This window comes from Notolepis coatsorum (genome assembly GCF_963971535.1).
Source record: "Notolepis coatsorum genome assembly, chromosome: 20".
Classification (NCBI taxonomy): domain Eukaryota; kingdom Metazoa; phylum Chordata; class Actinopteri; order Aulopiformes; family Paralepididae; genus Notolepis; species Notolepis coatsorum.
The window spans coordinates 65058077-65070111 of record NC_140184.1 but is presented as its reverse complement, the minus strand read 5'-3'; the positions used below and the strand labels follow the sequence as shown (position 1 = coordinate 65070111).

Sequence of the window (12035 nt, the reverse complement as noted above, 5' to 3'; positions counted from 1 at the left end):
TCCAGTTTCCTCTCCATCCCCACCACCAACCAGCGCACTGTCGGTCCCAGAGCCATCTCTGTTGCCGCACACACCCTCTGGAACTCCCTCCCTCCAAACATCCGCAATGCTACATCCCTGGACTCATTCAAATATCAACTCAACTAAAAACAATTTTTACTTAATTGTTCCTCTGATCTCCTTCCCATTAGTTTGCCCCCTCCACTGTTAAGCGCCTTGGGTCTCATGAAAGGCGCTATATAAATCTAAGAAATAATAATAATAATAATAATAATAATAATAATAATAATAATAATAATTATTATTATTATTATTATTATTATTATTATTATTATTATTATTATTATTATTATTATTATTATTATTATTATTATTATTATTATTATTATTATTATTATTATTATTATTATTATTATTATTATTATTATTATTATTATTATTATTATTATTATTATTATTCCTTTTGATCTGTTTCTATGGTGCTAACAACATGATAATACTTAGTTAGGTGCTTTCCAATACCTGTTACTGAATCCACAACGTCTATCCAGCTGCACTCCTCCTGGCTGGATGCAGGTGATGGAGTACTTCTGGACTGGCAGTAGTGAACTGTTTTACGGCCATAGAAGCTGTCGTCTATCTCTATCACTTGACCAGAACCGCACTGCAGAGTGACATTTTGGCCATCGCACGCAATGGCTCTCCCAGAATCTGTTAGAAAGGATATCGTTTTTTAAACAGTAGACAAGCAGACATGTTTGTATAATACACAATGTATGCGTGCATATGCACACCACGGACGATCAGGAAACACACACCAAACTGGCATATGAAGTGTAACTCCTGGCTACAGTTTCTCGTGGCCTCCCACTGGAAGCTGGAATGTCTCAGGATGTGCCCACAGCCTGCGTCTGCATCTGGGCTGCCCTCCCAGTTGGAATAGCTGACATCTGAGCCGTCCAGCCAAGAGAGAGAACCTGGGGACAGGTACATTGATATATTTCACGTGTGAAGCATTAACAACACTGTTATCTGTACCTTGTGTCATTAGTACAGTCCACCGATTACATTACAGATTATAAGACAGGCTTCTAATGGGGATAAATGGTCATCAGAGGTGCAATTTAGGAACGTGTCATAAAAAAAGCCAAAGCTTCAACTAGGTCTTTGTGCAGAGAATTTATAGAGAACGTCAATAAATCAGCGCGCCTGACAACAACCTCTATTGAATGGCCCAGTAGTGAATGAGCCGTGTTTCTCATCATGTCTGCTGCTAGAGGGAGATATCAAAATGCGCCTGCCTTCTAACAATAGTGGAAAAAACAAACACGTTGTAAATCCCTCTGGGAAGACAGGCTTCCTAAGGAGATAGTTGCCAAGACAATAATCTCTATGTTCCTGACATTTTCACATTTATTTTTGGCCTTGTCTTCCATACTGTATAGAATAACCATATCGAGACATTGTTCAAATGCAATACTATAAAACATTTAATACATTTTGCTTCTTGGAGTGGTAGCATATTTTAAACATTTTAAAACATAACTTTCTATGAATAGCTTTTGCAACACATTGATCTGTTTGCAGATTGCCTATAAAATATAACATCTTCTGTAATACAGAAATCAATAAGGTATCCAGAGGTGACTGAATGGCTCTTTGTCTCTCAGTACACCCCCTATACCTACTCTCAGCAGCAGCAGAGTCCAGCGTCAGATTAGTTGAAGCAGGCGCCAGCCCGAGCCACCAGTCCCTCTCTGGCTCCAGGTTCTTCTGGAGGAACTGCTGAGTTTCATCGTTCAAGATGAAGGCTAGGTGTCCCCCGCCGCGCTCACACCAGCCCTGGGCGCTGAGGAAGGAACGCTGGAGGCCCACAAACTCGTAGCAGGAGCCGTCGAAGGCCTCCTGATACTCTGGGCAGGATAGAGCCCCTGTATCATACTCGGCACCAGAGAGGCCGTTGAGAGAGAGGAACAGCAGGAGCAGCAGGGGAGAAGTGATGCTGTCCATCTTCACTAGTGCACCTCTGCACTGTCACCTTCCCCCTGGTGATGCTCAGCCTTTAAAGGGTAGTGACGTCAACGTCTCTGACACTCTTCAACCTTTTAGAATGATTCCCAACAATAGCTTGCCTCCCTGGTTGCCAGCCTGGCTTTTGTGGGACACATTTATAACTGTTGTGCATAAACACAGCAGTTGGGCCTGCATGGGGTCATCAGCCCCCCCGTGTAAACAGACTCTGCCTCCGCTGCCACCTGCAAACAGAGATAAGCTTTCCATTTAAAAGCATTTAAACTATAGGGCTGGGAGCTATACTGCATTCTAAGGTATACTATCGTGGATCATGGATCCATGCAAAGGTATATATATATGCAGTATATAAGATTTTGTGGCAGTGTGATAAAGAATTTGCCATGGTAACTGGATGAGAATGGACCATTTGAATGAGGCAGCACTATGATATCTAAAGGATGTCACATCACACTGTACAAAGTAAATTTCGCAGAGTACATTTTACAGTTTGAGTAAAATGTACTCAGTTTGAGTAAAATTTACTCTGCGAAATTTACTGTGTAACAAAAAAAGAAAATACTGTAAAATACTGTTATACCATCAGAAATAAGAAATATTTTTCTTTCTTATATTTTTTATCTTTGATCAAATATCTATAATACAGTAGCCTATCAACACTGATATTATTGACCCATAGTGCCATGGTGGGCTCTGTTCAATCTGGCCATAAAATACATTTTCTTTTTAAAGGAAGTTCTGATTTTGCTGCAATTGACAGCATTCCATTATTGTACATTGTTTCACAGACAGCTTGATAATCAAACAACATTTGATTGTGATCAAATAATATATCATTATCATAATGAATTCAATAATTTGTCATATGAACTGCAACTGTGCCAATGAGGGTTTATGGTACTGTGACATATCGTCTGGAAATCCATAACACATCATAAGAATACATTAATTGTGGTGTATTTTCTTTCGCCACCTGAGTGCACTGTCAACTCATAAAAAGATAATCTGCCTCATCAAGAAAATCTATATCATATCATCTTTGACCACTGTGGGGAGCTATAATATAAATTAACTGGTCCAAACATCCTGGAGTGGCCTTGGCTGTGTACAGTATGGTGTACAGTGTTTCACTGTCTATCATTGTATAGTCTGTTTGTAGCTGTAAAAAGCTACAATATATATTCTCTATGTTTATAGTTTATAGCAATAATAATCATTCGACTTTTCTTAATTGTCTTTTCTTCTTTTTAAATGTTTTTACTTGCAACATGGAAGCCTCCAAGATGGTGTTTGCATTCAGGAATAGTCAAAGAGGCTAGAGTGACCATTGGTTATTAAGGTTTATATGCAAATGTTGGAGGATCATGGAGAACCAGTGCCTTGCACACATGTGCTCCGGGGCTGGTGAATTTGTGACTCAAATATCAAAGCAGTAAGTGGAAACAAAAAAAGCATGGTATTTCAAAAAAAGGTATCATGTTTGCTCACTACCATCATGATAGATAGAAGATAGATAGAATTTGAGAACAGACCTGAGGTACAGTAAGTATAAGGATGATTTGGGATTAGGTGTAAATATGAATAAAAGGAAAACGACAGCTAAGGAATGTGAAAATTATACTTAGAATTACGTTATATTACTATTAACCTTCCACCACTAACTCACCACTGTGCTCCTGTATCAGAAACGTAAGGTTATGTATATAACCAAGTTCTATGAATTCTGGTGACGCTCAGCGTCAGTCTGCACTAACTTCACTTCATGCACATGCACTGAATAAAAAATCCACAATGTACCTTTACATACCAACATTCGTCTGGCCACACCCCTATCCGCTTAACCTTCATAAGCAGGTGTGTGGTCACCTACTCGCCTCCTTCCCAAACTTTCACCACAAGGCGAGATCAAGGGCCGCAGCGGCGTCCTGACACTGAGCGTCACCAGAATTCATAGAACTTGGTTATATACATAACCTTACGTTCTATTTCATTCTGGCCTCCGCTCAGCGTCAGTCTGCACAAGAGGAGCTGAGCGGAAGCCAGAAGCTCGACAAATGTACCCCGCTGAGGCCCCCCACAACCATCAGACCGGGGAGGACCAAGCCCCCCGACCCTCCCTAATGGAGGGATACCCTCCCTATTGGAGGACGGGAGGGAGACGGATCCGACCGCGCGAAGAGGAACTCAAGCAACTCAACGCACAGGGTGAGCAGATCGTGGCTTGACCCCACGACTACGCACACGCACACGCACAACCCGCATGCCACCAGGGAACGAACGAAAGGAACAACCCTCGTTACTGCCCCCAAAATCACGGGGTCAAGAGCAAACTCAACCCTGTGGCAAGGCCGTAGCAGCGGACAGGGACTGGATCCCCTGGAAAAAAGGGGCCCGGAGAGGTCAATGACGCCAGGCATCAAGACCCCACCAGGCGGTCACTTAGTGACACCGCCCCCCACATCGCCAGCGTATTTGGACAGGGCCCCTCCAAGAGCGGGCCCTTTCCCCCCATTAGTACGCCGCCTGGCACACTGACCCTGCAACACAGGCAGTCAGCATGGCCGTAAAGCACTCAAAAGGTTAACCAACGGAAGCAGGCAGCGCACCAGGGAAAACCAGGCAGCAGGCTGTAGACCCGAGCCTGGAGCACTGCGGACGAGACAGGCGCCAAAGGGGTCAACTTAAAACAGCACCCCGGCGGAAGGGGCGTATGCTGGCATTGTTGCGCACCATGACAAAGCCTCCATCAACAAACCCCCACCCAGAGGGGTCGAGGCAGAGAAGGCTGACACGATTGGCAGACGTCATGAACGTGCAGGGGCACACTCAACCGGGTAACCCGGGAGTTGACTCTGCTCCAACACACCAGGCAATCAACCACCCTCTCGGTACACAGACAGTGGTTGTTCCTATAACCCCTCAAGAAAAGACTCCAAAACACACCTGCGGGTATATACCAGCTATACCGCAGTACAAGTGTTTCAGTTTCCAAAAAGGGTTATCCCAGGCCTACGGTTTCAATGAAACATTACTTCGGACCGGGCCCGGCGGCTCGGGAAGCACACAGGGTTACCAGAGGAGGTCCAGAAGACCACCCCAACAGCCCCCTCTTCGCCATGCGTGAGAGAGGAGCGAAAGAAAGGAGAACCAGCGCCTTATGATAGTGTTAGGTACAACGTGTACCCAACAAAGGGTCTCCATAACGCCTAACCCTGTGACACCCGGGCCGACCCGGCATTTTTCCCCCCGAAAAAAGCACAAGTCCCTCAGGGTACCAGAACAGCAGATCTGCGTCCCCGGCGGACAACGGGTTAACTGACCTGGACCAGCGCGACCAGAACCAGTCCCGTGCCCTAACCACGCCGACATGCCCACTCCAGAAGAGGGGGTAGGTATGCGTGTCGATCTAAAACATGAAAAGAGGGCGCCACCCAGACGGTCCCATTTGTACCGCGCTCAGTGGCCCACCCCAAGGGCGTGAGACCCCTCTACCTATGTACTGATCTATTCCGTTAACATCCCCCAGATATGAACGAGAATTCATCGAGACAACCTAGTAAACTGGCGCTCGGAAGAGACAAAACTCCATCCCAGTTGCCCTATAAAAACGCTGTTTTAATAACGAGCAACCAATGCGTACTAGCCCCCTGCGTGATTCTTAACAGAAACTGATTCATCCAGTCCCACAATGCGGATATTATTTCGCCTGTAGTAACGTTGGGTCTCGAGCTGCCTCTCCCTTGCTTCCTCTTCGACTTCTTGTATTTTCTTCCGACACTCTTCTTCCACCTGTTTTATCTCCTTTGATAACTCTGTAAATCCATCGTTGACGTTCTTCTCGTTCTCTTGGACCATCCGTGTAATTTCTATCACCGTATTCTCCACTGCCGTGATTCGCCCGGCCTGTGCAGCGGCTGCTTCCATAACCTCTTCGAATTTAGCATCGACGTGTGCTTTGAATTCCTAGATGTGTAATTTGAAAGCGACCATCTGTTCCTTCATCAGGATAGTCAGAGAATTGAAGTCGGGTTGTGAAATTGCACTGCTTGTGTCAGTTGATGTTGTGGGTGCAATGAGGGACCCGATGGGTTTGTTGGAGATTATCTTCTCAAATTCCCCTGCTTTATCTCTTACGGTATTTTTTTATTTTTTTTTAAACCTTTGACCATTCCGCTGGTTCTTTTTGCGTTTATCGCTTTTTCTCTGGTCAAGAATGACCGACAGAAACAGGTTGAATGGGGGTACAGATGGGGGGAAGACACTCTGAGAAAGTTACGGCTTTGTCCGGGAATCGAACTTGCTACCCCAGATCCATGACGAGCACGGTTGTCCCCGGCGCCGAAATAGCGCTCGAGGTACGCGGTGAGCTACTGGAGCTCCCCCTCTTACGGTATTTTTACACGTCGTTACCGTTGTGTTGTCATCTGCTGTCTCCCTCTCGGGGCCAGTCGTCGTTGGTCCCGGTATATTCTCCACTATAGTCCCCCCATCAGGGCTAGTCAACAACGGTACCGCCGCTGCCTCGTCTGTTGTATTATTTGACCGTGTCAAAATCGGCGCCGTTGGAGTATCTGTGCCGAGTCTCTTTCCACCCTTTCTCTTATCCTTAGTATCCATGTTGAGTCTTTATGTCTTTTGATATAGTTAGTAGAAGGTCTTATCAATACATACGATGTGGTTTAATCTCTTTTGGTATTGTTCAAATAAGGTTTTTAAACTAAATTAACGTTGACGGGAGCGGAGCTGTAACCAAACGCGTATCGCTTCACATTGCGTTCAAACCGGAACTTGTATTTGTACCGCCCGACAACACACGTTAACGTTCCCATTGGCCGGACACGTCTTCTTTAAACAATCTCAAGAAGAAACATCACAATAAATCAAGAACAAAACAAAAACACCATGAAGTCCAAAATTTTTTAAATAAATGAATGCAACGCTCCCAGACATACCCCACGCGATGGTAAGGAAAAACTCACTAAAACCGAGCAAAAAAAAAAATGCACCACAGGCAATGTGGAGGAGAGAAACCTTAGAAGGGCCGTTCAAGGGGGGATCTCCCTTCTTAGATGTCGGTGATAGTAGTGTTGCAATAAAACAGGCGAAACAGTTGGTAAGCATGTGTAGACACCTGAATATGTCTGACAATAATTCAATGTGTCTAACGCTAATTCCTTGCATTCCCTGTGTTCGCGAGGACGTTGTGTAACCGGCTGACCGCTCTTGATCCTCCCTATCCTAACATTGACACTTCATAGTGGGACAGGATACAGGTGCCGCCAGGGGGAGCTGGTGGCGACGTTGGGCAGGGAGACACAGGTGAACAAGGATGGGCTCAGCGTGCGGCGCCGATGGAGGAACTTCCTCTTCATCGTTTTCCAGAGAGGGAAGAGGACGCACGGAGCTGGAGCTCCGGACATCAAGCATGCGAGATATAAACCCAGTTACGAAGCGGGTTAGTAATGAGTATGCGATAGTTTAGCTTTTAGTTAATGCGGAAGAGACATTGTGAACGAAGGAGCAGACGAGCTACTGCCGAAGAGTGTGGCAGAGTATTGCTCACATTGCGTTTTAGCTGAAGTATATGCGTCATGACAGGGGGTTCACCACGACCCACAGCTTAGCTTCAGTTAGGCTAGCACCACAGTTTAGCCCACGTGTCGCCCCACCCCTTCAGCCCAGCAGCAGACGTCACTACACTGCACGCTCCTCCAGCCCCTCCGAGCCGTTACCCCAGCAGTCACCTGCCCAACGTCTGGGCGGGGCTTCTTCGTGGCGTGGACGGGCTTGAGGCGGGGCTTCGTGGCGTGGACAAGTCTTGTGGCATGGACAAGTCTTTGCACTACTGCGCATGCGGATGAGGGAGGGGGGGGGGGCTCTCTCGCTCGCGTGTCTGTCTGCATGCCGACTTCTCAAAGTCCAGTTATTATACTGATATCGAATAATTAATTCTGCCCCCTCCCTCCCTCAGGCGTGTTGCACAGGGCATAGATCCTAGACCCTGGACTGAGACGACGGCCTATGATTTGCAGGTGAAAAGCTAATACAGTCATTACTATTGTCCCCCATGATTTCTGCCATCATTGTTATGTTGTAACTAGATAACATATGTATAAAGCCCCCATTTTCTTTTCTTCATGGGCATTAATAACTTTTATGTGAGGATTCGCCTGTTCCCTGAGTTTTTCCCTGTCTACTCTCCTTCACCAGCCCCCACCCTTGGACTACCTTTACGCAGCTGTCATAGTTTGTGATTAGCGCCCCAGAGGGCTTTATATACCTGGACCTCCCTTCCAGTCCTGGTCGGGTCGTTCTGTGTTCATGGAGTGCTGTACGTTACCATTCTGTACGTCACCATCACCTGCCGCGTCTCCGGCGTGAGACGACGGCCCAGCCATCACCACCTGTCGCCGTTTGCCTGGAGTGGGACGCCGTCTTCGCTCTCTAATTCTCTACGGGAGGTTTTCCAGTGTTCCCACTCCAGACGTCAAGGCGGCTCGCCATCGCTCCCGATTCCACGGGAGGAAGGCGTCTCTTCGTGATCCTCGTTCCTGGGGTGAGGCTCGTCGTCGCTCCCTAGTATTCCACGGGAGGACGGCGTGTTCCCATCCCGGTCCCCTGGGACCCCCTTTGTTCTGCGCTGCCCGTCTGCAGCATCCGAGGAGGAGGAGGAGGATCTCCGTGCCCGGCCCCCGCTGTCGGGCCCCTGTCTCTGTGCCCGGCCCCCGCTGTCGGGCCCCTGTCCCGGGCCAGGCCCCGCTGTCGGGCCCCTGTCCCGTGCCAGGCCCCGCTGTCGGGCCCCTGTCCCCGTGCCAGGCCTCCGCCGTCGGGCCCCTGTCTCCGTGCCAGGCCTCCGCCGTCGGGCCCCTGTCCCCGTGCCAGGCCTCCGCCGTCGGAACCCTGTCCTCATCCCTGTAAGCAGCTCTGGCCCTCGCCCTGTCCAAGGCCTTAACCCTGTTCTCTGTCCCTGTCTCCAGCCCGCTTCTCCGGGCCTCTGTCCCTGTCCCCCTCTCCAGTGCCCCTGGTCCTGGCCCTGACACTTAGCCCTGGTCCTTAGCCCTGGCCCTTAGCCTTAGTCCCTTTGCCTGTTCGCCTCTTAAAGGCACAGTGCCACATTTCCATATTTCTTTGACTCTAGTGTTTTTGTGTTCTCCCTTAAAGGGACTGTGCCGCTTTTTGTTATGTAATAAATAAATGCCCTGTTTTGGCTTACTCTCATACCTGTCTTGTGTTGTGCGATTGGGGTCGGTTACAAACCATAACAGTACGACCCGACCAGTCGACGACCCCAGCCAGCACAGACAGTGTATGTGAGTTAGCCTCTTTGGTTCCCCTGTTAGCTCCCCTGTTAGCCTCTTTAGCTCCCCTGTTAGTTCTCATGTTAGCTCCCCTGTTAGCTCCCCTGTTAGCTTCCCTGTTAGCTCCCCTGTTAGCCTCGTTAGCTCCCCTGTTAGCTACCCTGTTCCCCACAGCTAGGACTGTCCTTTCAGCTAGCTTGTTCTCCTTTGCTAGTCCAGCCCTGTCTGCTAGCCTAGCTCCGGCAGCTAGCGCAGCCTCTATGCTAATGTAGCATTACAGCTAGCATAGGCCCTGTAGCTAGCAATGCTCTGGCAGATACCCTGTCCCTCTGCTAGCCCCACTTTAGGTGTAGCTTCCCCTGCTAGCATGGCCTATTTTTTTTTTGGTTTGTTTGTTGCTTTGTCGTGTCCCCTGCCCCGCTGTCTGAGTTTTTCGGTCGCCCGGTGGCTCCCGTGGAGGGGGAGGTACTGTGAGGATTCGCCTGTTCCCTGAGTTTTTCCCTGTCTACTCTCCTTCACCAGCCCCCACCCTTGGACTACCTTCACGCAGCTGTCATAGTTTGTGATTAGCGCCCCAGAGGGCTTTATATACCTGGACCTCCCTTCCAGTCCTGGTCGGGTCGTTCTGTGTTCATGGAGTGCTGTACGTTACCATTCTGTACATCACCATCACCTGCCGCGTCTCCGGCGTGAGATGACGGCCCAGCCATCACCACCTGTCGCCGTTTGCCTGGAGTGGGACGCCGTCTTCGCTCTCTAATTCTCTACGGGAGGTTTTCCAGTGTTCCCACTCCAGACGTCAAGGCGGCTCGCCATCGCTCCCGATTCCACGGGAGGAAGGCGTCTCTTCGTGATCCTCGTTCCTGGGGTGAGGCTCGTCGTCGCTCCCTAGTATTCCACGGGAGGACGGCGTGTTCCCATCCCGGTCCCCTGGGACCCCCTTTGTTCTGCGCTGCCCGTCTGCAGCATCCGAGGAGGAGGAGGAGGATCTCCGTGCCCGGCCCCCGCTGTCGGGCCCCTGTCTCCATGCCCGGCCCCCGCTGTCGGGCCCCTGTCCCCGTGCCAGGCCCCGCTGTCGGGCCCCTGTCCCCGTGCCAGGCCTCCGCCGTCGGGCCCCTGTTCCCGTCCCAGGCCTCTGCTGTCGGGCCCCTGTCCCCGTGCCAGGCCTCCGCTGTCGGGCCCCTGTCCCCATGCCAGGCCTCCGCCGTCGGGCCCCTGTCCCCGTGCCAGGCCTCCGCTGTCGGGCCCCTGTCCCTGTGCCAGGCCTCCGCCGTCGGAACCCTGTCCTCATCCCTGTAAGCAGCTCTGGCCCTCGCCCTGTCCAAGGCCTTAACCCTGTTCTCTGTCCCTGTCTCCAGCCCGCCTCTCCGGGCCTTTGTCCCTGTCCCCCTCTCCAGTGCCCCTGGTCCTGGTCCTTGACATTTAGCCCTGGCCCTGTCCCTTAGCCTTAGTCCCTTAGCCTGTTCGCCTCTTAAAGGCACAGTGCCGCATTTCCATATTTCTTTGACTCTAGTGTTTTTGTGTTCTCCCTTAAAGGGACTGTGCCGCTTTTTGTTATGTAATAAATAAATGCCCTGTTTTGGCTTACTCTCATACCTGTCTTGTGTTGTGCGATTGGGGTCGGTTACAAACCATAACATTTTATTTCATTTCTAGCACATGTTCATTCCACGACAAACAAATGGAATTGACTGTGGGATTTTTATGCTTATGGTAAGATTGTTTCATATTGGTATACATTGGTTTTACCCTTGAATATAGTCCACCCTGCTACATTTGGCGTCACTGGAGTGCTGAAACTTTATCGGTAGACATTCTCTCTGTGCGGCGCGGGCTCCTTAAGGGCGAAGAGAAGCAGTGCTTTGAACTGACGCTGGTAACAGTGTTTAGGGGCGCCCCGACTTTTATTATTTTGGGGAAAAGCGGGATATAGATAGGACTTTTATTTGCAACGTGGGCCCACTGTCATTCTGGTTGAGTGTAATAACAATGTGTGTTCTTTTACAAAAATCCCATTGAACCAATAACTCCTTTATCCCTCTCCCTCTTCCTCCCCTCTCTCCCCACCTACAGAGAAGCGGAACAGTATATAAACCCTTAAAGGGAAGGTGTTATTACTGTGTCTAGCCCAGTGTGGGAAGAACTTTAGTCTGTGTTATAGAGTGAGAGCACTAGGTGCCCAGGGCGGAAATAACTTTAATCATTGGGTAATTATTTGTAACTTGCATCAGACTTCCAGTGTGCGTGTCTGTTAATGTGCATTTTATCTAACCCTTTCCTTTCCGGGTAATGCTCATTACAATTTAACCCTTTCCCCACCCCCTGCCTATAGTTCATTGTGAAAGGTCTCCACTCATCATTCAGGAAGGGTACTGCTTTGGGGAGCGAATATATCATCCATCTTTACTGCCATCGGGTGTGGGAGGGCCCAGGAAGTATTGGGGGAAGTGTGGGTGTGTGGGGAGCTACTGCTGATCGCCCTGGAGGGCAAGAAGGACCAGCGCACCATCCCTAGGTTAGTGAATCCTAGGCCCCATCCACTCCTGCTGCTCGACCTCCATTTCAACATTCCTGGCCTACAGTCGGGGACTCAGCTGGACCCAGCTCTGCTGCGTTCTCGCTACCAGGTGGCCGTGTACATCCACTCCCATAAAGCAGGGATAATCCACATGCACATATATATGTAATGAAACACAGATGAGTGCA

At 49.2% G+C, this 12035-nt stretch overlaps 1 protein-coding gene across 1 annotated transcript in view; it reads right to left on the bottom strand.

The window, feature by feature from the left end:
- Positions 1–2010, bottom strand: part of LOC311246894 (polycystin-1-like protein 2) — a gene marked incomplete at its 5' end in the record, with an annotated part of 86235 nt that extends 84225 nt beyond the window's left edge. Inside the window, 3 exons of the mRNA XM_084337135.1 lie at positions 523–711; positions 819–977; positions 1689–2010. Coding sequence (XP_084193261.1) covers positions 523–711; positions 819–977; positions 1689–2010 — 670 coding nt within the window. The remainder of the gene's footprint in view (positions 1–522; positions 712–818; positions 978–1688) is intronic.
- Positions 2011–12035: the final 10025 nt, after the last annotated feature.